This window comes from Scylla paramamosain, chromosome 44 (assembly GCF_035594125.1).
Source record: "Scylla paramamosain isolate STU-SP2022 chromosome 44, ASM3559412v1, whole genome shotgun sequence".
Taxonomy (NCBI): domain Eukaryota; kingdom Metazoa; phylum Arthropoda; class Malacostraca; order Decapoda; family Portunidae; genus Scylla; species Scylla paramamosain.
The window spans coordinates 10200753-10227775 of record NC_087194.1 but is presented as its reverse complement, the minus strand read 5'-3'; the positions used below and the strand labels follow the sequence as shown (position 1 = coordinate 10227775).

General features: G+C 42.6%; 1 protein-coding gene across 1 annotated transcript in view; it reads left to right on the top strand.

The window, feature by feature from the left end:
• The window catches only part of LOC135093837 (uncharacterized), a 73825-nt gene extending 53841 nt beyond the window's left edge, over positions 1 to 19984 (top strand). The window contains exons 6-7 of the mRNA XM_063993396.1: positions 11919 to 12023; positions 19334 to 19984. Of these exons, the coding sequence (XP_063849466.1) occupies positions 11919 to 12023; positions 19334 to 19507 (279 nt within the window). The 3' untranslated portion in view covers positions 19508 to 19984. The remainder of the gene's footprint in view (positions 1 to 11918; positions 12024 to 19333) is intronic.
• The last annotated feature ends 7039 nt before the right edge of the window (positions 19985 to 27023 follow it).

Genomic DNA, 27023 nt, shown 5'->3' with positions numbered 1-27023 from the left:
CACTGAAATGCCAGTCCCATAAAAGGGTCAAAGCAGTGGTCAAAAAATTGGTGGATAAGTGTCTTGAAACCTCCCTCTTGAAGGAATTCAAGTCATAGGAAGGTGGAAATACAGAAGCAGGCAGGGAGTTCCAGAGTTTACCAGAGAAAGGGATGAATGATTGAGAATACTGGTTAACTTTTGCGTTAGAGAGGTGGACAGAATAGGGGTGAGAGAAAGAAGAAAGTCTTGTGCAGCGAGGCCGCGGAAGGAGGGGAGGCATGCAGTTAGCAAGATCAGAAGAGCAGTTGGCATGAAAATAGCGGTAGAAGACAGCTAGATATGCAACATTGCGGCGGTGAGAGAGGGGCTGAAGACAGTCAGTTAGAGGAGAGGAGTTGATGAGACGAAAAGCTGTTGATTCCACCCTGTCTAGAACAGCAGTATGAGTGGAACCCCCCCAGACATGTGAAGCATACTCCATACATGGACGGATAAGGCCCTTGTACAGAGTTAGCAGCTGGGGGGGTGAGAAAAACTGGCGGAGACGTCTCAGAACACCTAACTTCATAGAAGCTGTTTTAGCTAGAGATGAGATGTGAAGTTTTCAGTTCAGATTATAAGTAAAGGACAGACCGAGGATGTTCAGTGTAGAAGAGGGGGACAGTTGAGTGTCATTGAAGAAGAGGGGATAGTTGTCTGGAAGATTGTGTCGAGTTGATAGATGGAGGAATTGAGTTTTTGAGGCATTGAACAATACCAAGTTTGCTCTGCCCCAATCAGAAATTTTAGAAAGATCAGAAGTCAGGCGTTCTGTGGCTTCCCTGCGTTATGTTTACCTCCTGAAGGGTTGGACGTCTATGAAAAGACGTGGAAAAGTGCAGGGTGGTATCATCAGCATAGGAGTGGATAGGACAAGAAGTTTGGTTTAGAAGATCATTAATGAATAATAAGAAGAGAGTGGGTGACAGGACAGAACCCTGAGGAACACCACTGATAATAGATTTAGGAGAAGAACAGTGACCGTCTACCACAGCAGCAATAGAACGGTCAGAAAGGAAACTTGAGATGAAGTTACAGAAAGAAGGATAGAAACCATAGGAGGGTAGTTTTGAAATCAAAGCTTTGTGCCATACTCTATCAAAGGCTTTTGATATGTCCAAGGCAACAGCAAAAGTTTCACCAAAGTCTCGAAAAGAGGTTGCAAGTTTTTGTCGTTAAATTTGTTGTTGTATCATCAGTTTTCATGATATTTACTTCATTTTTAAAATTTTGTTTGCAATTAAACTTTCTACAAAACATGTTTTATTTTAGTAGGAAAATTTTTTTTTTCATTTTCACACATGAAAATTTTCCTAGTGGAAAAAATGTTGCTTTTATAATTTTTTATGAATCATGAAAAGCATATTTTGAAAAAAAAAAGCATCAGTTCTGTTTGCAAATGATAAATTTCATCACTGATAACTTCAAAGGCTAATTACGTTAAATAGTTTTAGAGCCTTAGTCAAAGTTAGTAAAAAAAAAAAAAGAAAAAATTTCGTAGTTTTTTTTTTTTTATGTATTGTCTTCAAACTTTCTACACACGTAAGTAGGTACTTTAGCTGTGAATTGATGCAGAATTAAAAAAAAATCACCTTAAAATATCAGTACACCCAACGTAAGGAAGGAATGGCGGCGAGTGCAGGAGGCCGAACAGCGAAAGAAGTCCGAGAATGCTGGCTGTGACATCAAACTGAACACTGGATCGTAAACTCTGCCGAGTCGCTGAAGTCAATGACAGCTGGAACCAACATTTTTTCGAAGCAAACCGCAGTATATTAAAGATAAAAAAATTATTTCATGGAATGTCAATAGGGTTTGTACAAAGTTAGAGAGAGAGAGAGAAAAAAAAACATGTTTATAGCATGTTAAGTGAATTTGATATTATTGCATTAAATGAGGTTAAGACAACTTGCCGGTTTGTTTGTCTGGTTATGTAAGCCAGGGTAAAACAGTAGGTTCCGCAGACAGCGGAAGTCTTGTGGTGCTTGTTTGACTGTGAACATCGTGTTTATGTAAGCATTGGTGATCAAATATGGTTGCAAGTTAATGGTATCGAGGGAGTGATGCGCGTGGGACGTGGGTTTCTTCCCTCAGAGCTTCCCGCGTTTCTTTCAGATGCCAGAGGTCGCTATCTTACAACTCCTCCCCTCCTCCTTTAACCAAGCACCCTGGCTAACGTATGCGTGATAGTGTTCTTTGGTAACATAGGCAGAACTGAGAATATAGACTAACAAAAGGAACTGGATCCATACATGGGAGTATAAACAAAAGTACACATTTTATACAAAACTGAAAAAATGCAACGTAACAAAAGAACTGGTTCCATATATGGGAACGCAAACAAGAGTACGTCCTTAACACGACATGGCACTGATAATTCTCAATCTGCACGCTTTACAATATAATATTATAGGCTTCCAACCACCTCGGGGGTCGTCTGGTGCGTCTGCCTTCTTGTGGCGCTGGGACGGGTGGGGAGGGTGGTGGTGGTGTATCGGCTGTCTGCGGTGGCGGGTCTTCCGTGCCGGCAGCCAGAGATGCTGGCCTCAGATGTGCCGCGTCCTGAGGGAGATGCGTCCGCTACCATCGAACCTGACAAGATACTGCCTGTGTCCTCTTCCTTCCATCACCACTCCTCCCCTGTTCCACCTCCTACCGTGCTGGTGGTCTTGGACGAGCACCCTGTCGCCGGGAGCGAGAGGTGCGCGGGAGTGCCTGTTGTCATGGTCGCCAGTACTCTACTGTGGTGATCGGCCATCTGACGTTCTCGCCACTGCAGTGTTCCCCCTAAAAACTTGTTAACCTCAAGCTTTCTTCTGACTATCGGTATTCCGTCATTAGTTGCGGCCTGTTGCTAGCTGAACAGGTAACTTGTTAATGTCCCTTAGAGGCGTGTTGAGGTACTGGAGAAGGGCGAGCGAGATCTTATCGTTAGGCTCCCATCTGTTCCGACGTTGCCACATCTTTGCCAACTTCACCGCCACCGCCGTGCCGTTTGACTGCGGGAAGTGCGCCGATGACATCCGCACACTTACCCCCCATTTTTGGAGGAAATTTTTCATCTCTTCACTCCCCAGGTTGGTGCCGCCATTCACTGAAAACTGCTAAGGGGCACCCCATCTGGTGAAATGGTCACGCAGCACATCCTTGATTTCACCTGAAGTTGTACCTTCAGGTAGGTGCGAGATTTGCAGCCACCCAGTGAGCCTGTCAGCGTAGACTATGTAATCGTGGCCCTCCGACTGAAACAGATCCACCACATTTTGCTGAAATGGGTAGAATGGGGGGGCGGAGTGAAGAGAGGCTCAGGAGGCTGAGAGGGAGCGTGTGTGTTGCAGGTGTCGCAGCTGGCGCGGTGGTGTCCCAGATCGCCCTCAATGCCCGGTTAGTATACCGCTTCTCGTGCTCTCCTGAGCATGGAATCGATTCCTTGGTGGCCTACGTGGAGGTCGGTTGTTACATGCTTGCGTAGGAGGTCTTGGATCACTAGCCTTGGATGGTTTTAGTCGAATGTGTACGTCACCAGGCCTTGCGACACACCCAACCTCTCTCTGATGCTGTAGAAGGGGCGTAGGCAGGCCAACTGACGTTCTGACGCCTCAGAACGCCTAACCTCATAGAAGCTGTTTTAGTTAGAGATGATATGTGAAATTTCCAGTTTAGATTATGAGAAAAGGACGTACCGAGGATATTCAGTGTTGAAGAGGGGGGCAGTTGAGTGTCATTGAAGTAGAGGGGATAGTTGTCTGGAAGGTTGTGTCGAGTTGGTAGATGTATTAATTTATTTTTGAGGCATTGAAGAATACCAATTTCTGCCCCAATCATATTTTAGAAAGATCAGACGTCAGGTGTTCTATGGCTTCCCTGCGTGAACTGTTTACTTCCTGAACTGTTGCACGTCTACAAAAAGTCGAGGAAAAGTGCAGGGTGGTAGCTTCAGCGTAGGAGTGGATAGGACAAGAAGCTTTGTTTATAAGGTCATTGATGTAAAACAGGAAGAGAGTAGATGACAGGACAGAACCCTGAGGAACACCACTGTTAATAGATTTAACAGTGACCGTCTACCACAACAGCAATAGAATGGTCGGAAAGGAAACCAGAGATGAAGTTACAAAGAGAAGGATAGAAGCCGTAGGAGGGTAGTAGTAGTGTGCCAGACTCTATCAAAAACTTTTAATATCTCCAAGGCAACAGCAAAACTTTCACCAAAATCTCCAAAAGAGGATGACAAAGACTCAGTAATTATGATCTGGCGAGCGAATCTAGAGGGGGTTTCGGCCCCTGCTCCGCTCTACTTAGGGGGAGAGGGCTACCCATGCTAGCAAGGTTACCAGTGAGGGACCAGACTAAATGGTTCCCAGTTAGGCTGCCAGTACGGGGCAACGGTGCTCACCAGAAGGGCCAGCTTTTGAGGTCGTCCTGTGTTGGATGGTTGGGTGTCTGGGCTGGGATGTGTTGGTGGGGGGGAGGTCTTAGCTCCTTCGTGGACAAACATTCGAGTCATGAGGGGCCACTTTTTAAAACGAGTGGCCTCCATGGGTACGAGATACCCCATTCACGGCGGCCAACGCTTGCTCCCTTTGTTTCCCCAGTACGCGGTCCCCCCCTTGGTCCCTGGAGCCAATCTGTTTTTATAGTATACATATGGGTAAATATAAAAACTCTGGTCCTCGAGGGGCGGTCGACCAGGCCTTCGACACGTCACATTCTGGTCGTGATGGTGTTGTGCAGGCGTACTTACTCTGCTGTTGTTTCCCAAGATGAAAGGCTTCGGTCAGTTGTTGAGTACTGTCCTGAAATTCTCATGAACGTTAATGTCTATGCCTCCATGTCATACCGTGCTATTCACTCAGTTCTCAACCCTTTAGGAACTATTCTCCGTATCCAAATATGATGGTGATTGTCTCTCTAATCGGTATTAGGTGACATTTACTTCAGACGCTGCTGCCAAAGCTGTTCTTGAGGCAATAAATTATTTGGATCTTGGAGAGAACAACTTAATTGCTGATGTCATTCGATTAAGCAATGTAGCTTTCAGCGAGAATGTTTATTGTCCTTATGTCTTTGATGATGCAGAAGAACGAGCTCCCAAACTTCGCCACCCATCTACACTAGTCTTGATCCGAGCTAAAGATTTAACACAGACGATAAGGCTCCTGCATCTGCCTTGCCCTTGTGATGGAATCTTTGATTCTATCAAGCCACACCGAACATTCATTCAATTGTTGTAAAGGACATATTTACAACCAGTACCTGTACGAACTCTCAAAAGATGACATCCTTCAGTTATATTCAGATAATGTTCAATGAGTGGCCAAGATTAAAGGCAATGGTAACATGATAATGCTCACATTCTATGGTTCTTTTTTCTCTGATCGTGTGAAGATCGGTCCTCTCTCTCTCTCTCTCTCTCTCTCTCTCTCTCTCTCTCTCTCTCTCTCTCTCTCTCTCTCTCTTTCTCTCTCTCTCAGTAAAGCCTTTCATCGATCGTCCATTGCAATGTGTTACGAATTCGGCCATGAGGGGAACAACTGTACAAGTCTTGCCTGGTATTGTCACTGCTCTGCCCTTGACTCCCACCCTACTCCCGAATGCGAATCAGACACTTGTTGCTCCTTCTGACGGTAATCTCATCCACTACGCTCTCGACAATGTAAAAAGTACCACCTTGAGCAGAACATCCTTCAACTTGTTAATTTTCAATTTACTAGTCTTGGTAGTGCCAGATGGGAACTTCTTTTTAGACAGAAAGATGGCGGAGTAGATACATACGCTTCCTCCCTCCACTCTAGTTTTTCTACTTCTACCACACGTAATAAAGCTGTAACACCTTCCTGCCTTTCTCAACCATATTTTTTTTTTTTTCTGTTCCTGTGAGAATGTCACTCTGTCAGTTACTGTCTGCAACAAGATTTGTTGTGGAAAATGTCACTTCCTCTGCATCTTCAACCAAGCCCTCCACTACATCTTCAGCAAAGTCTTCCATTCAGTCTTCACCAGCTACATCACAGACTCCTCTTACAAAAATACATATTGTCGAAGTCCATGCACACATGGATTTCCAATCGCGAACGACTTCCAAGACTGCCACAGCAACATATTAGCAATTTTTCCACACTTCCTCCTCATTTCTACCAGAAACGTTCCTGAGGGTCTGCTGAGTCCCAAGAGCGTCAGATATCCCTGAGCCGGACGTAATCAAAGTGACTCAATGAATTGTGATATGAATATAGAGGGTTTCTCTGCTCATCATTCAAATAAGACGATACCGATACGTCTTTGTCGAAGAATCATCCTCTGGTCTACAGGAGTTTCGGAAACTTGTGTGCAGGTAGCCATCCCCACACCAGTTGCAAAATCTCAGGTTTCTGCTCCTACAAATAACGTAGGATCAGATACGCCTCGCTGGCCGAGTAAGATAACTAGTCAGGTTGGAAATGGGAAGCTTCTAACTGTGGTTTCCCTGAAAACCCCCTCAAAATAGTAAAATTCAAGATCCTTCAGTGGAATTGTCACGGTTTGCGTGCCTCCTGGGAGGAACTTCAGGTGTTGATCTTTAAATTTTCTCCTGTTTTCATTTGTAGGCAAGAAACAATACTCGGAGAATCAACTCACTTTGGTCTTCCTGGGTATCATGCTTTCTTCTCCACTCCATTTCCTGGTAAGGGTAACCACTGTGGCACTTCTACCTTTATTCACAATGATATTCCTTTTATCCACCTGCAGATTCTTTTTTTTTTTTTTATGTAGGAAGGATACTGGCCAAGGGCAACAAAAATCTAATAAAAAAAATGCCCACTGAAATGCCAGTCCCTTAAAAGGGTCAAAGCAGTGGTCAAAGATTGGTGGATAAGTGTCTAGAACAGCAGTATGAGTGGAACCCCCCCAGACATGTGAAGCATACTCCATACATGGACGGATAAGGCCCTTGTACAGAGTTAGCAGCTGGGGGGGTGAGAAAAACTGGCGGAGACGTCTCAGAACACCTAACTTCATAGAAGCTGTTTTAGCTAGAGATGAGATGTGAAATTTTCAGTTCAGATTATAAGTAAAGGACAGACCGAGGATGTTCAGTGTAGAAGAGGGGGACAGTTGAGTGTCATTGAAGAAGAGGGGATAGTTGTCTGGAAGATTGTGTCGAGTTGATAGATGGAGGAATTGAGTTTTTGAGGCATTGAACAATACCAAGTTTGCTCTGCCCCAATCAGAAATTTTAGAAAGATCAGAAGTCAGGCGTTCTGTGGCTTCCCTGCGTGATATGTTTACCTCCTGAAGGGTTGGACGTCTATGAAAAGACGTGGAAAAGTGCAGGGTGGTATCATCAGCATAGGAGTGGATAGGACAAGAAGTCTGGTTTAGAAGATCATTAATGAATAATAAGAAGAGAGTGGGTGCCAGGACAGAACCCTGAGGAACACCACTGTTAATAGATTTTGGAGAAGAACAGTGACCGTCTACCACAGCAGCAATAGAACGGTCAGAAAGGAAACTTGAGATGAAGTTACAGAGAGAAGGATAGAAACCGTAGGAGGGTAGTTTTGAAATCAAAGCTTTGTGCCAGACTCTATCAAAGGCTTTTGATATGTCCAAGGCAACAGCAAAAGTTTCACCAAAGTCTCTAAAAGAGGATGACCAAGACTTAGTAAGGAAAGCCAGAAGATCACCAGTAGAGCGGCCTTGACGGAACCCATACTGGCGATCAGATAGAAGGTTGTGAAGTGATAGATGTTTAAGAATCTTCCTGTTGAGGATAGATTCAAAAACTTTAGATAAGCAGGAAATTAAAGCAATAGGACGGTAGTTTGAGGGATTAGGGCGGTTACCCTTTTTAGGAACAGGTTGAATGTAGGCAAACTTCCAGCAAGAAGGAAAGGTAGATGTTGACAGACAGAGCTGAAAGAGTTTGACTAGGCAAGGTGCAAGCACGTAGGCACAGTTTCGGAGAACAATAGGAGGGACCCCATCAGGTCCATAAGCCTTCCGAGGGTTTAGGCCAGCGAGGGCATGGAAAACATCATTACGAAGAATTTTAATACGTGGCATGAAGTAGTCAGAGGGTGGAGGAGAGGGAGGAACAAGCCCAGAATCGTCCAAGGTAGAGTTTTTAGCAAAGGTTTGAGCAAAGAGTTCAGCTTTAGAAATAGAAGTGATAGCAGTGGTGCCATCTGGTTGAAGTAGAGGAGGGAAAGAAGAAGCAAAGTTATTAGAGATATTTTTGGCTAGATGCCAGAAATCACGAGGGGAGTTAGATCTTGAAAGGTTTTGACATTTTCTGTTAATGAAGGAGTTTTTGGCTAGTTGGAGAACAGACTTGGCATGGTTCCGGACAGAAATATAAAGTGCATGAGATTCTGGTGAAGGAGGGCTTAAGTACCTTTTGTGGGCCACCTCTCTATCATGTATAGCACGAGAACAAGCTGTGTTAAACCAAGGTTTAGAAGGTTTAGGACGAGAAAAAGAGTGAGGAATGTACGCCTCCATGCCAGACACTATCACCTCTGTTATGCGCTCAGCACACAAAGACGGGTCTCTGACACGGAAGCAGTAGTCATTCCAAGGAAAATCAGCAAAATACCTCTTCAGGTCCCCCCAACTAGCAGAGGCAAAACGCCAGAGGCACCTTCGCTTAGGGGGATCCTGAGGAGGGATTGGAGAGATAGGACAAGATATAGATATGAGATTGTGATCGGAGGAGCCCAACGGAGAAGAAAGGGTGACAGCATAAGCAGAAGGATTAGAGGTCAGGAAAAGGTCAAGAATGTTGGGCGTATCTCCAAGACGGTCAGGAATACGAGTAGGGTGTTGCACCAATTGCTCTAGGTCATGGAGGATAGCAAAGTTGTAGGCTAGTTCACCAGGATGGTCAGTGAAGGGAGAGGAAAGCCAAAGCTGGTGGTGAACATTGAAGTCTCCAAGAATGGAGATCATTTCAATGGAGATTCACTCGCTGCTGCAGGTTGTTGCTCTTAAGGTTTTTATAAATCAATTGTCCAATATGTATCTGCCTCCCAGTGTTCCTATCAGGAAAAATTAACTTGTTAATCTTTTAAATGCTCTTCCTTCTCATTTTATTGGGAGACCAATGGTCGCCATCCTTTGTGGGATGATGACGCTGTCAATCTTCGTGGCATTTTAATTGCTTCTTTTATTGAGGATTCAGGACTGGAGATTTTAAACTCTGGATAAGTAACCTAATTTTACAGACAGACTTTTACAACAATAGACCTCTCTCTCTCTGTACTTCTTTTTTCTTTTTTTATTCTAACCAGATCTATACCAGATCTATACGGGAACAATCACTTCCCAGTTTTACTGGAGTCAACTGATTCTGCACCAGTCACGTCCTACCCGATGACGGCTAGATAAGGCAGATTGGCATCTGTTCAAAGATTTCAGCACTCCTGCCCGCTCAACATATGAGAAAGGAAACTGTGATGAGGCCGCAACATACTTTACTGATGTCTTGCAGTCCGGTACTATTCAGCCCATCCCTAAGACCTCTTGCCAGTTTCCTAAATGTTCTGTTCCATGGTGGAATGCAGATTGTACAGCCGCTGTTCAAGAAAAGCGTGCCGCCTTTTCTCGCCTTCGACAGCATCGTGGGGATGTCCTCTCTTTGGAGGCTTTTCGGCGAGCGCGTGCCCGTGCTCGCCGTGAAAGAGGGTTCGGCAGGAGCTGGAAGAGTTATCTCTTCCGTCACAGTTCGTACACCAGTAACCGAGGTCTTCAACAGAGTCCGCAAAATATCTGGGAAGTACTCTGCTCCTCCCCACGTGTTTTATTCCATGATGGGGACACGGTGGCTGACCCAAATGCAGTTGCCGACCTGTTTGGAGGTCAGCTTGCTCTTGTCAGGTAGGTACAACTGAGCATATATGCAAGTATTCAGCGCTGTTCCAGTGTTGTAGAAGTCATACCTCCTTTCATCATATTCAAGGGGGCTTTCCCTGGAGGCTCATATAATAAAGGAAAACCTGATGGAGCCCTTTATGGTAAAGAAAAGACTGGATTCATGGATTCAACTTTATTCTTAAAAAGGCTTAAAAAAAAAAAAAGAATTGTACCGCATGCCAAGCAAAGTCAAGTGAAACTTGTCTTGTTGCTGCTGGATAATCATGCCTCTCCTTCTACATCATAAGTTACCTCCTCCTCAGCAAAAGGAAAATATTGTAATTTCGTTTGCACTGGCACCTCACACCACTCACATCTGCCAGCCCCTGGATGTGTCTGCATAAAGGCTTCAAGGCTCATCTTGGCAAGTAATTATTAAACTTGGCCAGTGCATTTGGGGAAACCTGTAGAACGCCAAAAAGGAATGTTCCAAGGATACTGAACCGTCAATGAGCCCTCATAATATCAAAGCTAGCCGCAAATGCTACAAAAGGAAACATATTTTGGTAATACCTAACTATGAGGAACAACTTTTCGTTTTATAACATTATATCCATTGACAGGTCTTGTAAACATTCCTGTGATGTGAATAGTCATTAAAGGAACGTATATTTTTTGTAAGAGTTCTGGTTTATTTTTAATGAATTATCATTTGTATTTTTACATGAACAAAATGGACTAATTAATGTTTTCTTTTACATTTTCACCTTTGAGCTTTATTACAAAACAGTAAATTATACCATACATAAAACAGAAGTTACTGAAATTAATATTTCGTTATTTCCTTATCCAAAACTCACTTTGGCAACATTTCATAAGTTGATATAAAGTTAGCAGAACAATTTAAGGTGGTGAGTTTTCATCACTTATGAAACATTTTGCTTTAAACCCCACAAGAAATCGCCCAACTCTCATAATCTCGCAATTCGTGGATTTCAAGTCTGCTGACACTACTAGCATTATTGTAATGTTATGTTCCAGTGTGGTTTTGAATTATTAATTACCACTGGACACTGTTCATTAGTTTGTTACCTTTGTATAATAGGTAAAGTCACTCTTGGTGAGTTTCCGTGGTTTTCAGGTGAATGTCAAAGGTGAACGTATAAAAATAGGTATATTTAGATATATGTACAGAGTTCTGGAGAAGGGTGTGGCGCGTACGGGACAACGGATGTCCTCTGCGTGGTACAGCGTTACACCCTGGCAAGAGACTGCCGGAGCCGGCACAAGGGACGCTTAGCGCCTTCAAAAAGTGCTGACAGTAGAAACAGGGGCGGGTTGACCGCATTCACAGTACATGAATATGTTCATAATTATAACTCTCTAATTACATAAATAAGGCAAGGGAAAAGCTACTTATAGCTAAGAGTAATACATGCCAAAATACATTAGGGAAAGTTTAACTATGGAGAATACTTAGATACTATAATGTAGGTGCTACCGATTACTTATCGATGGCAATAAAAAAGAGTATGGAAAGTTCCATGGTGTGTGTGTGACGTAGGGTGGCGTGATCATATCCGCCCCACCCTTATGCGCCAACACCCACTATCTACACTTATGCATATATGTGTACATACACTTATATTGCTAATCAGGCAAGGCATTATAAATACAATACATATTATTATTAATTATGTGACACCATTACAGTTAATGTAAAGTCGGTAGGTGTCACTCAAAAATAAAATCAATATTTTAACATTTTAGCGTCCTTTACAGTTTGATGCGAAGGTTAATGTTTAGCTAAATAATCCTAATTTTCAAAGATGTATGGTGGATTCCTTAAGAATTCCATTAAAACATGAAAAGAGCAAAGAAAAATATATACGGTATGGCGACCTTATATGAGTTGACGGGTAAGCCCTTCTGAAAACTGTAGTTGTGGTAGTAGTAGTAGTAGTAGTAGTAATACAGCACGAACAACATCAACCGCAGTTGCAGTGGTAGCAAGAGTCATTAGCGTTAGTTGTAAAAAAATTTACTTCAATACTCGTGTTCCACAGGTCTGCAGTGCTGACGGTGCGTGGATAGACGTACCGCCCAACAACCTGCTGCTGATGGCCGGCCAGTTCCTTCACTTCTACTCGCATAAGAAATTCATCGCGCCGGTTAGTCTCTCTCTCTCTCTCTCTCTCTCTCTCTCTCTCTCTCTCTCTCTCTCTCTCTCTCTCTCTCTCTCTCTTTTAAAAAATAAGTAAAATAAATAAAATAAATAAATTTATAAAAATAAATATAAAATGAAATAAAAAGTATTTCGTCTCATCAGCACCTCTCCTCTATCTCCAGCCTTCTCTCTTCGCTGCAATGTTGCATCTCCTGCTTTATTCTATTAATACTTTCACGGTAACTGCTCTTCTGATCTTTCCTCCCGTCCTCCGGCGGCCCCGCTGCACAAGACTCTACTTTCCCTTATCCCTATTCTGTCCACCTTTCTAAACCAGTATCCTCAATTTTCCATCCCACTGTCTGCCTCTATATTTCCCACTTGCCTATAACCTGATTTTTTTTTTTTTTTCAAGAGGGTGGTTTCAAAACACTTATTCTGTAATTCTGGGTAATCCATTTGGTTATTTCTTTTAGGGACTGGCAGCTTAGTGGTCTTACTTTTTTCCTTTTTCTTGCCCTATGCCAAAGCTTGTCTTGAATTATATATATATATATATATATATATATATATATATATATATATATATATATATATATATATATATATATATATATATATATATATATATATACTTGACCTTTTTTGACCTCTAATCCTTCTGCTTATGATGTTACCCTCTCTTCTCCGTTGGGCTCCTCCGATCACAATTTCATATCTGCTTCTTGTCCTATCGTTCCAATCCCTCTTCAGGATCCCCCTAAGCGAAGGTGCCTCTGGCGTTTTGCCTCTGCTAGTTGGGGAGACCTGAGGAGGTATTTTGCTGATTTTCCTTGGAATGACTACTGCTTCCGTGTCAGAGACGTCTTTTGTGTGCCGAGCGCATAACAGAGGTGATACTGTTTGGCATGGAGGCGTACATTCCTTACTCTTTTTCTGGACGTAAATCTTCCAAACCTTGGTTTAACCATGTTTGTTCTCGTGCTATAGAAGATAGATAGAGAGATGGACCAAAAAAGGTACTTAAGCCTTCCATCACCAGATTCTCATTCACTTTATATTTCTGCCCTGAACCATACCAAGTCTGTTCTTCAACTTGCCAAAAACTCCTTCATTAACAGAAAGTGTCAAAATCTTTAAAGATCTAACTCCCCTCGTGAGTTCTGGCATCTAGCCAAACATATCTCCAATAATTTTGCTTCTTCTTCTTTCCCTCCTTTATTTCATCCAGATGGCACTACTACTATCACATCTATTTCTAAAGTTGAACTCTTCACTCTACCATTCACTCTGCCTTGGACGATTCTGGGCTTGTTCCTCCCTCTCCTTCACTCTCTGACTACTTCATGCTACCTATTAAAATGTTTCGCAATGATGTTTTCCATGCCCTCGCTGGCCTAAAACCTCGGAAGGCTTATGGACCTGATGGGGTCCCTCCTATTGCTCTCCAAAACTATGCCTCCGTGCTTGCACCTTGCCTAGTCAAACTCTTTCAGCTCTGTCAACATCTACCTTTCCTTCTTGCTGGAAGTTTGTCTACATTCAGCCTATTCCTAAAAAGTGTGACCGTTCTAATCCCTCAAACTACTGTCCTATTGCTTTAATTTCCTGCCTATCTAAAGTTTAAGAATCTATCCTCAACAGGAAGATTCTTAAAAAATCTATCATTTCTATCTGATCACCAGTATTGTTTCCGTCAAGGTCGCTCTAATGGTAATCTGGCTTTCCTTACTGAGTCTTGGTCATCCTCTTTTAGAGAGTTTGGTGAAACTTTTGCTGTTGCCTTGAATATATCAAAAGCTTTTGATAGAGTCTGGCACAAAGCTTTGATTTCGAAACTAGCCTAATACGGCTTCTATCCTTCTCTCTGTAACTTCATCTCAAGTTTCCTTTCTGACCGTTTTATTGCTGCTGTGGTAGACGGTCACTGTTCTTTTCCTAAATCTATTAACAGTGGTGTTCCTCAGGGTTCTGCCCTGTCACCCACTCTCTTCTTATTATTCATCAATGAACCAAACTTCTTGTTCTATCCACTAATATGTTGATGATACCACCCTGTACTTTTCCACGACCAGCCATTCTAGGAGGTAAACATTTCAGGGAAGCCACAGAACGCCTGACTTCTGATCTTTCAAAAATTTCTGATCAGGGCAGAACAAACTTAGTATTGTTCAGTGCTTCAAAAACTCAATTCCTCCATTTATCAACTCGACACAACCTTCCAGACAACTGTCCCCTCTTCTTCAGTGACACTCAACTGCCCCCCTCTTCTACACTGAACATCCTCGGTCTGTCCTTTACTTATAATCTGAACTGGAAACTTCACAACTCATCTCTAACTAAAACAGCTTCTATGTAGTTAGGTGTTCTGAGATCTCTCCGCTAGTTTTTCTCACCCCTCCCCAGCTGCTAACTCTGTACAAGGGCCTTATCCGTCCATGTCTGGGAGAAGGTGGGGGGTGTTCCCATTATACCGCTCTTCTAGACAGGATGGAATCAAAAGCTTTTCGTCTCATCAACTCCTCTCCTCTAACTGACTGTCTTCAGCCTCTCTCTCATCGCCGAAATGTTGCATCTCTAGCTGTTTTCTACTAGTATTTCCATGCTAACCGCTCTTCTGATATTGCTAACTGCATGCCTCCCCTCCTCCCGCGGCCTCGCTGCACAAGACTTTCTTCTTTCTCTCACTCCTATTCTGTCCACCTCTTTAATGAAGAGTTAACCAGTATTCTCTATCATTCATCCCTTTTTCTGGTAAACTCTGTATTTCCACCTTCCTATGACTTTAATTCCTTCAAGGGGGAGGTTTCAAGACACTTGTCCTTCAATTTTTTGACTACCACTTTGGACCCTTTTACGGGACTAGCATTTCAGTGAGTTTTTTTGTTTTTTGGATTTTTGTTGCCCTTGGCCAGTGTTACTCCTATATAAATATATATATATATATATATATATATATATATATATATATATATATATATATATATATATATATATATATATATATATATATATATATATATATATATATATATATATATATATATATAATGTGTGTGTGTGTGTGTGTGTGTGTGTGTGTGTGTGTGTGTGTGTGTGTGTGTGTGTGTGTGTGTGTTTGTCTTCGATAACAAATATTTTGAATTCTTAAAAATTTGAATGCCATCGTTTTAATTCCCTGTCCTGAAATTTTTAATCTATCGTTAGCAGGAAAATTATTAAACATCGATCACTTGAAAACCTTATGTTTATTTATTAATATGCACTCTGTCATGATCATTCTAGTGATCTGGCCTTCCTTACTGAATATTGGTGACCCTCTTTTACATATTTTGCTGATATTTCCAAAGCATTTTATAGTCTGGCACAAATCTTTAATTTACAAACTTCTCTCCTACAGCTGATAGTGTCAGGCATAGAGGCGTACATTACTCTTTCTCTCGCCCTAAACCTTCCAAACCTTGATTTAAATCAGTCTGTTCTCGTTCTATACATGTTAAGAGAGGCGGCTCACAAATGATATTTGAGCCTTCCATCATCTGAATTTCATGCACTTTATACTTCTGCCCGAATCATGCCAAGTCTGTTTGGTTTCCAAATAATAATAAAAAAAAAAAAATAATAATAGTAAAAAAAAAATAAAAATAAAAATAACTAATAACTATCACTAATGACTTTGTTGCTTCATCTTTCCCTCCTTTATTTCAAACATATGGTACCACTGCCATCTCATCTGTCTTTAAAACTGAACGCCTTCCTCAAATCTTTGCTAAAATCTCTACCTTTGATGATTTAGGGCCTGTTTCTCCCTCTCCTTCACTCTCTGACTACTTTATACCACCTATTAAGATAGTTTGCAATGATGTTTTCCATGCCCTCGCTGGCCTTAATTAACCCTCTGAAGATTTATGGACCTAATGGATTATCTTCTATTCTTTTCAGAAACTGTGCCTCCGTGCTTGCACCTTCCCTAGTAAAACTCTTTCAATTCTGTCAATCAACAACTATTTTTCCTTCTTGCTGGAAGTTTACCTCCATTCAGCATTCTTCAAACTACTGTCCTATTATTATTTTTTTTTTATATATCTTCAATAGGAAGATTCTTCAACATCTGTTACTTTACAACAATATATCTGATGCCAGGAGAACGCAGTAGTCACCTGCCGAAACGATAATTACTCCCAGTGAGGCCTAAAGCACTGAATTAGCGGGAGCTGCGAACGAATCATTAAACCCAACTGTAACCTCACTCTTTGTGTCTCACAACACGAAGGGGCAGTCAAAGCCTACTCTCTAAAGACAACTCTGCTCCTTCACACAAAACTATATGCACCTAATTACACACACACCCTTCACTTAAAATTCAAAATTATTAGGGCGACTGCTATACTCACCTCGGAATCCCCATCTGGGGAGAGAACCACAAATGTTCTCTTCTGGTATCAATCCTAAGTGTCTTTTTCTTCATTAACTTCTGCAACATTCGCGATCTTAGATCTAATTTTCATTCTGTATAACACCACCTCTCCTCTACTAAACCTCATCTTTTTCTCACTGGAACACAGGTGTCTGAGGTAATTGACAGTAGCCAATTTTTTGGTCTGTCTTAGTTTCTCTATCCTCATTTTTATTCATTAGCTGGAGGTTGCGTTTATGTGCGCAACGATTTAACCTGCTCTCGTACCCATGCTCTCAAATCTTCCAGATTTATCACCATCTGGTTACATCTACAGAGCCACTCTCAAACTAAATTTATCTCCCATATATACGTCTCATCTATTTACTTTGACTAAAGAAATTCATTGACTACCAAATTTCCAAGGTGGAGCACATTCTGACTCTCTTCCCTTTTGCAGAGATCCTCATTCTTGGAGACTTCAACATTCACCACTAGCTTTGGCTTTTTCTTCCTTCACTGACCATCCTGGTAAACTAGCCTTTAACTTTGCTATCCTCCACGGCCTACACGAACTGGTGCAACACCCTTCTCATATTCCTGATAGTCATGGATATACTCCCAACATTCTTGACTTTTTCTTAACCTCTAATCCTGCTTATGCTGTTACGCTATCTTCTCCGTTGGGCTCCTCTAATCACAATCTCACATCTGTATCTTCTATCGCTCCAATCCCTCCTCAGGATCCCGCAAAGCAGAGGTGCCTCTGGCATTTTTCCTTCGCTATTTGGGGGGAATCTGAGGAGGTATTATGCTGATTACCTTGGAACGACTCTTTCTCTCGATCTAAACCCTCCAAACTTTAGTTTAACACAACCTGTTCTCGTGCTGTACATGATAGAGAGGTGGCCCACAAAGGTACTTAAGCCTTCCATCACCTGAATCTCATGTGCTTTATATTTCTGCCCGGAATCATGTCATGTCTTTTTTCCAACTAGGCAAAAACCCCTTTATTTGTAAAAAGTGTAAAATCTTTCAAGATCTAATTTCCCTTGTGACTTCTGGCACCTAGCCAGAAACATCTCCAATAATTTTGTTCCTTCATTTTTCCCCTCCTTTATTTTAGCCAGATGGCACCACTGCTATCTCATCTTTTTCTAAAACTGAACTCTTCGCTCAAACCTATCACTATCTTGGATGATTCAAAGCTTGTTCCTCCCAATCCTCCACCCTCTATTAAAATTCTACGTAGTGATGTTTTCCAAGCCTTCGCTGGCCTAAACCCTCGAAAGGCTTATAGATCTGATGGGGTCTCTCATATTGTTCTCCGAAACTGCATCCATGTTTGCACTATGCCTAGTCAAACTCTTTAAACTCTGTCTATCAGTATCTGTCTTTCCTTCTTGCTGGAAGTTAAGCCTGTTCCTAAAAAAGGGTGACCTATTCCTATTGCTTTAATTTCCTACCTATGTAATTTTTTTTAATCTATCATCATTAGGAAGATTCTTAAACATCTATCACTTTACAACCTTCTATCTGATCGCCAGTATGGGTTCCGGCAAGGCCGCTCTACTGGTGATCTTCTGGCTTTCCTTACTGTGCCTTGGTCATTCCCTTTTAGAGATTTTGGTGAAACTTTTGCTGTTGCCTTTGACATATCAAAACTTTTTGAAAGAATCTGTCACAAAGCTTTGATTTCCATACTACTCCCCTACGGTTTCTATCCTTGTCTCTGTAACTTAATCTCAAGTTTTTTTTTCCGACCTTTTGTATTGTTGTTGTGGTAGGCGGTCACTGTTCTTCTCCTAAATCTATTAACAGTGGTGTTACTTAGGGATCTGTCCTGTCACCCATTCTATTCCTATTATTCATCAATGATCTTCTACACCAAACTTCTTGCCTTTACACTCGTACGCTGATGATACCACTTTTTTACGTCTTTTCGTCGACATCCAACCCTTCAGGAAATAGGCAGTTAATGCAGGAATGCCACACGTTTGTCTTCTGATCTTTCTTAAAGTTTTATTGGGACAGAGCAAACTTATTGTGAAATGCCTCAAAAACTCAATTCCTCCATCTGTTAACTTGAAACAACCTTCCAGACAACTATCCACTCTTCTTCAGTAACACTGAATTGTTGCCCTCTTCTACAGTGAACATCCTCGGTGTGTCCTTTATTTATAATCTGAACTGAAAACTTCACATCTCATCTGTAGCTAAAACAGCTTCTGTGAAGTTAAGTGTTCTGAGTCGTCTCCGCCAGTTTTTCTCACTCCCCCCCCCCTCCCAGCTGCTAACTCTGTACAAGGGCCTTATCCGTCCATGTATGGATTATGTTTCACATGCATGGGGGATTCCGCTCATACCATTCTTTTAGACATGGTGGAATCAAAAGCTTTTCGTCTTATCAATTCATCATTAAAAAGTTTTATTTCCTTTTTGACATCTCTATTTTTTATTTATTTATTTATTTATTTATTTATTTATTTATTTATTATTATTATTATTTTTTTTTTTTGTCTGCCCAGAGGATGTTTCCATGGTGAAGCTGCTTACCTGTTTGTTTCTTGGTGAGTTCGTTACGGAAAGATCACTTACCACACCAGTCCTCATATTGACCTCAGTGTCGTTCCTTCCCCTGTTAAGAACAATTATTATTATTATTATTATTATTATTATTATTATTATTATTATTATTATTTAGTTATCTTACAAACTGAATATGGCATGTGCGTGTCCCGAAATATCGCGCTTTAGACAAAAATTAAGAGAAAGTTGCTGTGTGCTTGCGCATTCCTGTAGATGTAAGTATGTATGTATGTGTGCATGTATGTATGTATATATGTATGTGTATATGAGTCTCTCTATCTATCTGTCAATACGATGTAGCTCTGATTGTCACCACGTGCACCTTCCAGCTTCACCGCGTCTTACTGCCAGAAAAGGTTCGTTATGGAATTCCTCGGTTCTCTGTGATTTTCTTCGTTTGCCCAGACACTCACATCCCACTGAAGCCGCCATGCTCTGATGAACCTGACCCTCCCACATGGATGGATTATTACTCCGCCCAAGTGAAAGGTGTTCTTGCGTAAAAGTATCATGAAATAGAGTAGCCAGCTTGGTAAACTAATTCATATATATATATATATATATATATATATATATATATATATATATATATATATATATATATATATATATATATATATATATATATATATATATATAAGTTCCAGGATTTTCTTTCAATGTGGGATATTTTTTTCACTGTTACATTAGACGGACTTGAGTGATTGATTAGTTGTAATATGTTTACAAAATTAAAATTATCAAGGTAATCTCTCTCTCTCTCTCTCTCTCTCTCTCTCTCTCTCTTAGATTTTGCAGTGGAGTAAAACAATTTGTTTTGTTATCATATCCGTTAGGTAAGTTCACATAAATGGTGGCGGTTCTCTTTTTTTTTTATAATGTACTCCACATATTATACTATTACTGAAATGTTAAATAAAGGTCAGTGTCTATTTTATGATATGTATCTGTAAACATATAAATATAACTTGAAATCTGGATTCTTCTTTTTACTGATAATCAGGATAGTTACGAAGCTGATTATGAAAAATGTTCAATATGCTGCTAATAGTACAGATGTTTATGCTTTGTGTATTGTCATGGTAAATGTAATTAGAGTATCTTTAGATACATTTTTTTGAGCTTGTGTATTCTTATAGTCTTGCATATAAGAATAAAAGAAAATAAGAAAATTATATGTAAAAGTAACATGAAATCCACATTTTTTTTTTTTTTTTTTATGCAAGAGAGTCACTGGAAAAGGAAAACTAAATCGGACCAAAAAAAAAAAAAATCCCACTTAAGCGCCTGTCCCACAAGAGAAGTCAAGATAATCATCGAAAATTGAAGGATAAGGGTCTTGAAAGCTCCTTCTTAAAAGAGTTCAAGTCATAGAAAGGAGGAAATACAGAAGCAGGCAGGGAGTTCTAGAGTTTTCAGAGAAAGAGATGAATGATTGAAAATACTGGTTAACTCTTGCATTAGAGAGGTGGCTAGAATAGGGATAAGAGAAAGGTCTCGTGCAGCGAGACTGTAAGTGGAGTGGAGGCATACAGTCAGCGAGGTCAGAAGAGCAGTCGGTATGAAAATAGCGGAAGAAGATAGGAGATGCAACATTGCCGGGATGAAAAAGAGGCTGAAGACAGCCAGTCAGAAGAGAGGAGTTGATAAGACGAAAAACTTTTGATTACACCCGGTGTAGAAGTGCGGGATGAGTGGAACCCCTTCATGCATGTGAAGGATGAGGTTGTGGGCACCTGCCGAAATGGTAATTACTCCCAGGTCTAAAGTACTGGATCAGGGGGTACTGTGAACTTATTAAAACTAACTGTCACCTCACTGAACGTTTCCCTTTGTGCCTCACAACAAAAGGGGGTAGACACAACCTACCCCTCTATTCTGTAGCGGGACACAAGTCACCGCTCCTAGCACTCCGTTTTCTATTTTCATTATCACCCTTCCGTTTTCACTATCTCTACTGCACACGCTCTTGTCTTTCATATCTTTTTCATCACTTCTCTTACTTGTCACATTCTGTGCACGCTCTTTTACACATGTGTTACACATCTTCTCAACACATCTTACTACTCCTTTCTTCACACAGACATACACACACACACATACACTCTTTTTTTCCATAATTTTGTATGTGTCGTTTGTTGTGTTTAGTGATTGTTATATATATTGTTCATATGTTTTGTTGAATAAACAGTCACAAATAAAATTACTTAAGGGTAACACAAAAATCACAGAAAACTACATATTACACAACAACGATAAAATATATGATTTAAAACAGCAAGAAGAAATATTTAGAAGTATATGGAGCAAAAACTTCCAGATAACACGTGAAGAAAACGAAGCATTCGACCTACACAAAGACAATACAGTCACGCAGTATATTACTAATAACACACAACAGTTTACACCTTTTCAACATGGAGACCCGGGCAGACTAGATGAAAATCACCCACTCCTTTACAAAGTAACAACAGACACACTAAAACACATGATTAAAGGGCTAAAAAATAATACTCCTGGAGAAACTCAAATAAATAAAACAATATTACAAAAACTACCCACAGAATCAATATCTACACTTACAAAATTATTCAATATATCTTTATCTATGGGGTATTTCCCTGATATATACAAACACGCCAAAATCAAATTAATCCCCAAGCCTAAAAAGCAACCAACAGACCCTAATAACTATAGACCAATCTCCCTGCTTGAAGTTCCAGGCAAATTATTTGAAAAGTTCATTAACAAAAGACTTCAAAATCATCTAGAAACACATAACCTCATCCCTACAACACAACATGGATTTAGACAAAAAAGATCGACTAACACAGCCATAGCAATACTCTCAGAAACACTCAGCAACGCTCTCACAACAAAGTTACTACAGTTGTTACTCGGGATATATCTAAAGCTTTTGATAAAGTATGGCACAAAGGCCTCAAATATAAGTTAACATCTGTACATCTGCCTGACATTTACATAAAACTATTAAGCACCTTCCTAGACAAAAGGACGGCAAAAATAACAATAAAAACACACACAGGCCCCCCAATTCCTTAGCTAAGTGGAGTACCACAAGGAAGTAATATTTCGCCTACACTTTTCTCCATATACACTGCAGACCTCCCACAACCAGGCCCACATTGTACTCATATATCCTATGCTGACGATGTTACACAAATAATTTCACAACCAGGCAATAGCAGAAAATTCCTAGCACGTAAGGTGGAAAGAGAAATAATAAAAATAAACGAGTGTCATGGATCGGTGTTTCCTTTACGTTACCCCTGCCGATCACATGCGACTCCCGGTTGAGTCTCCAGGTAGACTAGGGTGGGACACTCAAAAGAAAGCACAGTCGTAAATATTTGACTTATATTTACACAGTAATTACAACAAAGGCCTGGCTAGCTATGGCTACACTCAGTGGCGCGTGGGCCGCACACAAAGAAATACCTATTCCTTCGGAAGTGAGGCCAATGCCCGGTCCTTTTGCGTTGTGAGAGCACAGCCTGACGTTAAGTTACTGGGTCACGGAGGTAATTAGTCGGCACTATGCACTGTATCACTTATGCCGGGCAAGGAGCGACGACCACGTGGTCGCTAGGTGACTGGAAATGAAATCTTGTTAAAAGGCCTTACCACAAATAACTCACCCCAGGCGTTCCACTGGTGTACTCACTCCTCCAGTCTGCTTCGATGAAAGCCAGCTTCGTTGGTCAGGGCTTCGGCTTACCGCTGCACCACGCTGTCCTTTCTGCAGGCTGGTTCGGGAGGAGTCGAGGAGGGCACGTCCTGGGCGCTGGGTGACCTGGCTGGGAGTGAGGCCGAGCAAGGTCGTGCCCCGCTCACCTCGGCCCGCGCGCATTGATACAGGCTCCGCCCACCTGCCCGCATGGCGGATGGTTCTCTCCTATGACGGGGCGGTAATTTATTGCCCTCTCAAAATCTAGTGTCCCTGTGCTCTCACATTACCCCATACAAACGAGGATTTTTTTTCGGGAAAAAAAATTCTAAGCCTTACTAGCTACTAACGGTTGTGTGTGTAGACTAAAAGGGGTCTTCGGGTGGAAGCTCAGGTGGCTCATGAGGGTAAAACCCCGTATTTACGTTAAGAATCTCGCTTAGGGGGAAAACTCCTGAACCAGCTGAACCTTCCCGTTCCTTTTGCAAGACGAAATATCGTCAGACTTAAACCGCCCTCCCATTGTTATGTATGTCTGCGTATAACATAACGGAGTGTAGGTGTTCGAGCGTACGTAATATATGTGTAAGAGATACGCAGACGCTACACGAACACGGAGCGGTGTCTTCGGATTCATCTTGGGGAAGACGCAGCGTGGTGTCACCCCTCTCTGGGAGACACGAGCGTGTTCTGAACGGCCTTCAGGTCAGGATTGCCCTCAGAGCCCCTCTGCCAACAAAGAGAAAGTTTAGTGTCTTCATAGTACCATATACATCCCATATTCAAACACAGAACACAAGTGACAACTCATCCTGTAGTTTGGGGTGTAGTAGTGTGGGTGGTTACTCGTCTCGCTGGGCCACCACATAACCTGGTCCACACTCTTCCTCTCCAGGCACCCAAGGCGTCCTCCCTAAGGATGCTGCTGCTAGGGACGAAACTGGGGTGATTATGTGCAGGTACCCCACAAAGTAGGGACACCTGGTGCTGGAATGGGTAGGCATTATGCATGACATGTAAACATAGGCACACTCCTTCAGACCGATCTAGAATATAACTTAGTTACCTAACCAGACGCATGGCAAGATCATCTCTTTACTGAGGTGAAGAGGTACTACTCGCTCGTCTCCGCCGATGCGCTAGTCCCTTCTAAAAGGCGAGACAGCACGTCGGCCCTTGTCTACAGTTTTTTGACACACGTCACAGGATCTCACGAATCTCGCGATATCGGCCATCACGCCAGGCCAGAAAAATGTGTGACTAATGCGGTCTTGTGTTTTCTGTCGCCCCATGTGACCACCCAAGGCCACGCTGTGCCCCATCTCCATCACCGCGTGGCGGTACTGTGCAGGCACCACGAATTGCGACCGAGTCTCACCGAGGTCGGAGATGACTTCTCTATACAACTTTCCTCTGTGTTGGCAGAAGCGAGTCGTTCCGTATTTATTTACCCTCGATACCCCCTCAGCGGCTTGCTTCCGAATGTTTGCAAGGGAGGGATCGGTCTTTTGTGCGGCAGTGACGTTAGCGCTATTGAGCAGCTCGTCAGGTGATGTGAGCTTGAGAGGGACCACGGGCCGTGTCTCTCGTGCCTGGGCTCGCGTCAGGGCGGCACCTACTTGATCTTCGGTTTGGGTCGCGGCGTCCGTGTTCCGAACGTCCCTCATCCCTTCAACGTTACCGATTATCAATTCATAGATAGGCTGTTTCATCACAGCGGCCTGGATTCTGCCAGTGAGGAATGGCGTCTCCACGTCGACTACAGCTATCGGGCAAGTAGCCATAGAGCCGTTAATCATGACGACTCTCACGTGTTCTCCTGTGAACTGAGCAGGGGTAACCAGGGCTTCTTTCACTACACAGCCGGTAGAACCATTGTCCCTCATTACCCTTACCAACCTGCCCCCTACTCTACCGTTTTTCACTATCAATCCCCGCGGTGAACCTCCTAGTACTGAAGAGGTGGCCGCTAGTCAAAATGGGTGGTTCTGGACAGCTGTAATTGGGGTAGTGTCTGCCGCTGGTACAATATCGTCCGGCGCATCGAGTAGCGCGGCAGCATATTTGCCTGTGTGTGAGGCAGCTCTCATAGGTGGTGTGGGACGCCGTGAGCCGGTATTCCACCCACGTGGTGGTTGAAACTTACTACCCTCCCTGGGGTGTCCTTGTGGCTTATTCTGCCGGAAGGGAGGCGGTGCCTGCTCCTTCCTTACTGGCTCCGGATCGTTGGGTTGCGCCTTGTTGCCGCTCCCCGCAGAACGAACTCGGGGAACATTTTTACGTCCATGTGCGGAAAAATGGAGGTCCAGGTTTTCCGCCATTTTGTTTGCCTGTACGTTCCCCGTGGCCTTAGTGGTGGCCACAAACTTAGGCGGGCACATTTCCTCAAACCTATCGCGTATGACTAACTCCCGTAGCGCTTCATACGTGAGGTAAATCCCTTCCTTTTGCACTCGCTCGTCAAAGAGACGAGAAATTCTGGCGTGAGCCTGAACGGCGGTTTCGTTATCACTGATAGCGGCACTGCGAAATGCCTGCTTGGCTGCCTCCGCCGTTCTGCCAAACGCCTTCAAAAGAGCGCATTTCATGTGCTCGTACGAGTTATCTTCAGGCCCTAGCCCATGTACGATGGACAAGGCTTTGCCTGTAAACAGGCTGTAAAATTCGATGGCCTTCTCTTCAGACTCCATCTGATACAACTTGGCCAGCCTCTCGAAACGGGAAATGAAAGCATCAATGTCTTCCCCTTCACGGTAAGCATTAAATTTTAGTTTCACCCTATGTAAGGCACGAAGAGTGTTTCCCTCAGAACTTCGAGATCGAGTCTCTTCTGCCTCCACACGGCGAAGCTCCATTTCAGCCATCGCCTTCTCGTGTTCCCGTTCCTCGCCACGAATCATTTCCTGCCTCACACGTTCCTGCCTTTCCTCCTCCCGCTGGCGGTCCTCTCTCTCACGTTCCTCGGCACGTAAGCGGTCCTCTCTCTCCTCAGCTAGCCGCTTCTGTATATACTCACTAACCTTCGTCGCTGCTGTTATGTTCAGCGCCGCGATTTCAGGCCTAAATCTCGCAAAGGGATCGAAAGATTCACTGTGACCCTCGGACGCCATTGTCTGCAGCAAAAGATATCAGCAAGGTACTCGGCACCAAAGAATTACTCTACCGTGACTGCGCTTAGTATGAGGTCCCTGTTCGGGCGCCAATTGTCATGGATCGGTGTTTCCTTTACGTTACCCCTGCCGATCACATGCGACTCCTGGTTGAGTCTCCAGGTAGACTAGGGTGGGACACTCAAAAGAAAGCACAGTCGTAAATATTTGACTTATATTTACACAGTAATTACAACAAAGGCCTGGCTAGCTATGGCTACACTCAGTGGCGCGTGGGCCGCACACAAAGAAATACCTATTCCTTCGGAAGTGAGGCCAATGCCCGGTCCTTTTGCGTTGTGAGAGCACAGCCTGACGTTAAGTTACTGGGTCACGGAGGTAATTAGTCGGCACTATGCACTGTATCACTTATGCCGGGCAAGGAGCGACGACCACGTGGTCGCTAGGTGACTGGAAATGAAATCTTGTTAAAAGGCCTTACCACAAATAACTCACCCCAGGCGTTCCACTGGTGTACTCACTCCTCCAGTCTGCTTCGATGAAAGCCAGCTTCGTTGGTCAGGGCTTCGGCTTACCGCTGCACCACGCTGTCCTTTCTGCAGGCTGGTTCGGGAGGAGTCGAGGAGGGCACGTCCTGGGCGCTGGGTGACCTGGCTGGGAGTGAGGCCGAGCAAGGTCGTGCCCCGCTCACCTCGGCCCGCGCGCATTGATACAGGCTCCGCCCACCTGCCCGCATGGCGGATGGTTCTCTCCTATGACGGGGCGGTAATTTATTGCCCTCTCAAAATCTAGTGTCCCTGTGCTCTCACAACGAGTATGAACTTAAATGGAAAATAAAAACAAACATAAATAAATTTGCTATACTCCCAATCTCAATAACGAAAACAGATCCAATACATATAAACAATCAAATTTTACCTTATACAAAGCAAGCTAACATCCTAGGATTAACAATAAACAGCAAAGGATACACCCAACACGTTAATAGTAACATTAAAAAAGCAAAACATGTGCTTTATACTCTAAAAAGATTTCAACAGCTTACAACCAACATAAAATTACAATTAATTAAAGCTTGCATTATTCCCATTTTAATATATCCAGACTATCCTCTTGTAACAATTTCAAATAATGCAATTCGTAAGCTTCAAAGAATACAAAACAGCTCATTAAGATTTGCATATAATGAGAAATATCCCTACACGAAAACCTGTGAGGAGC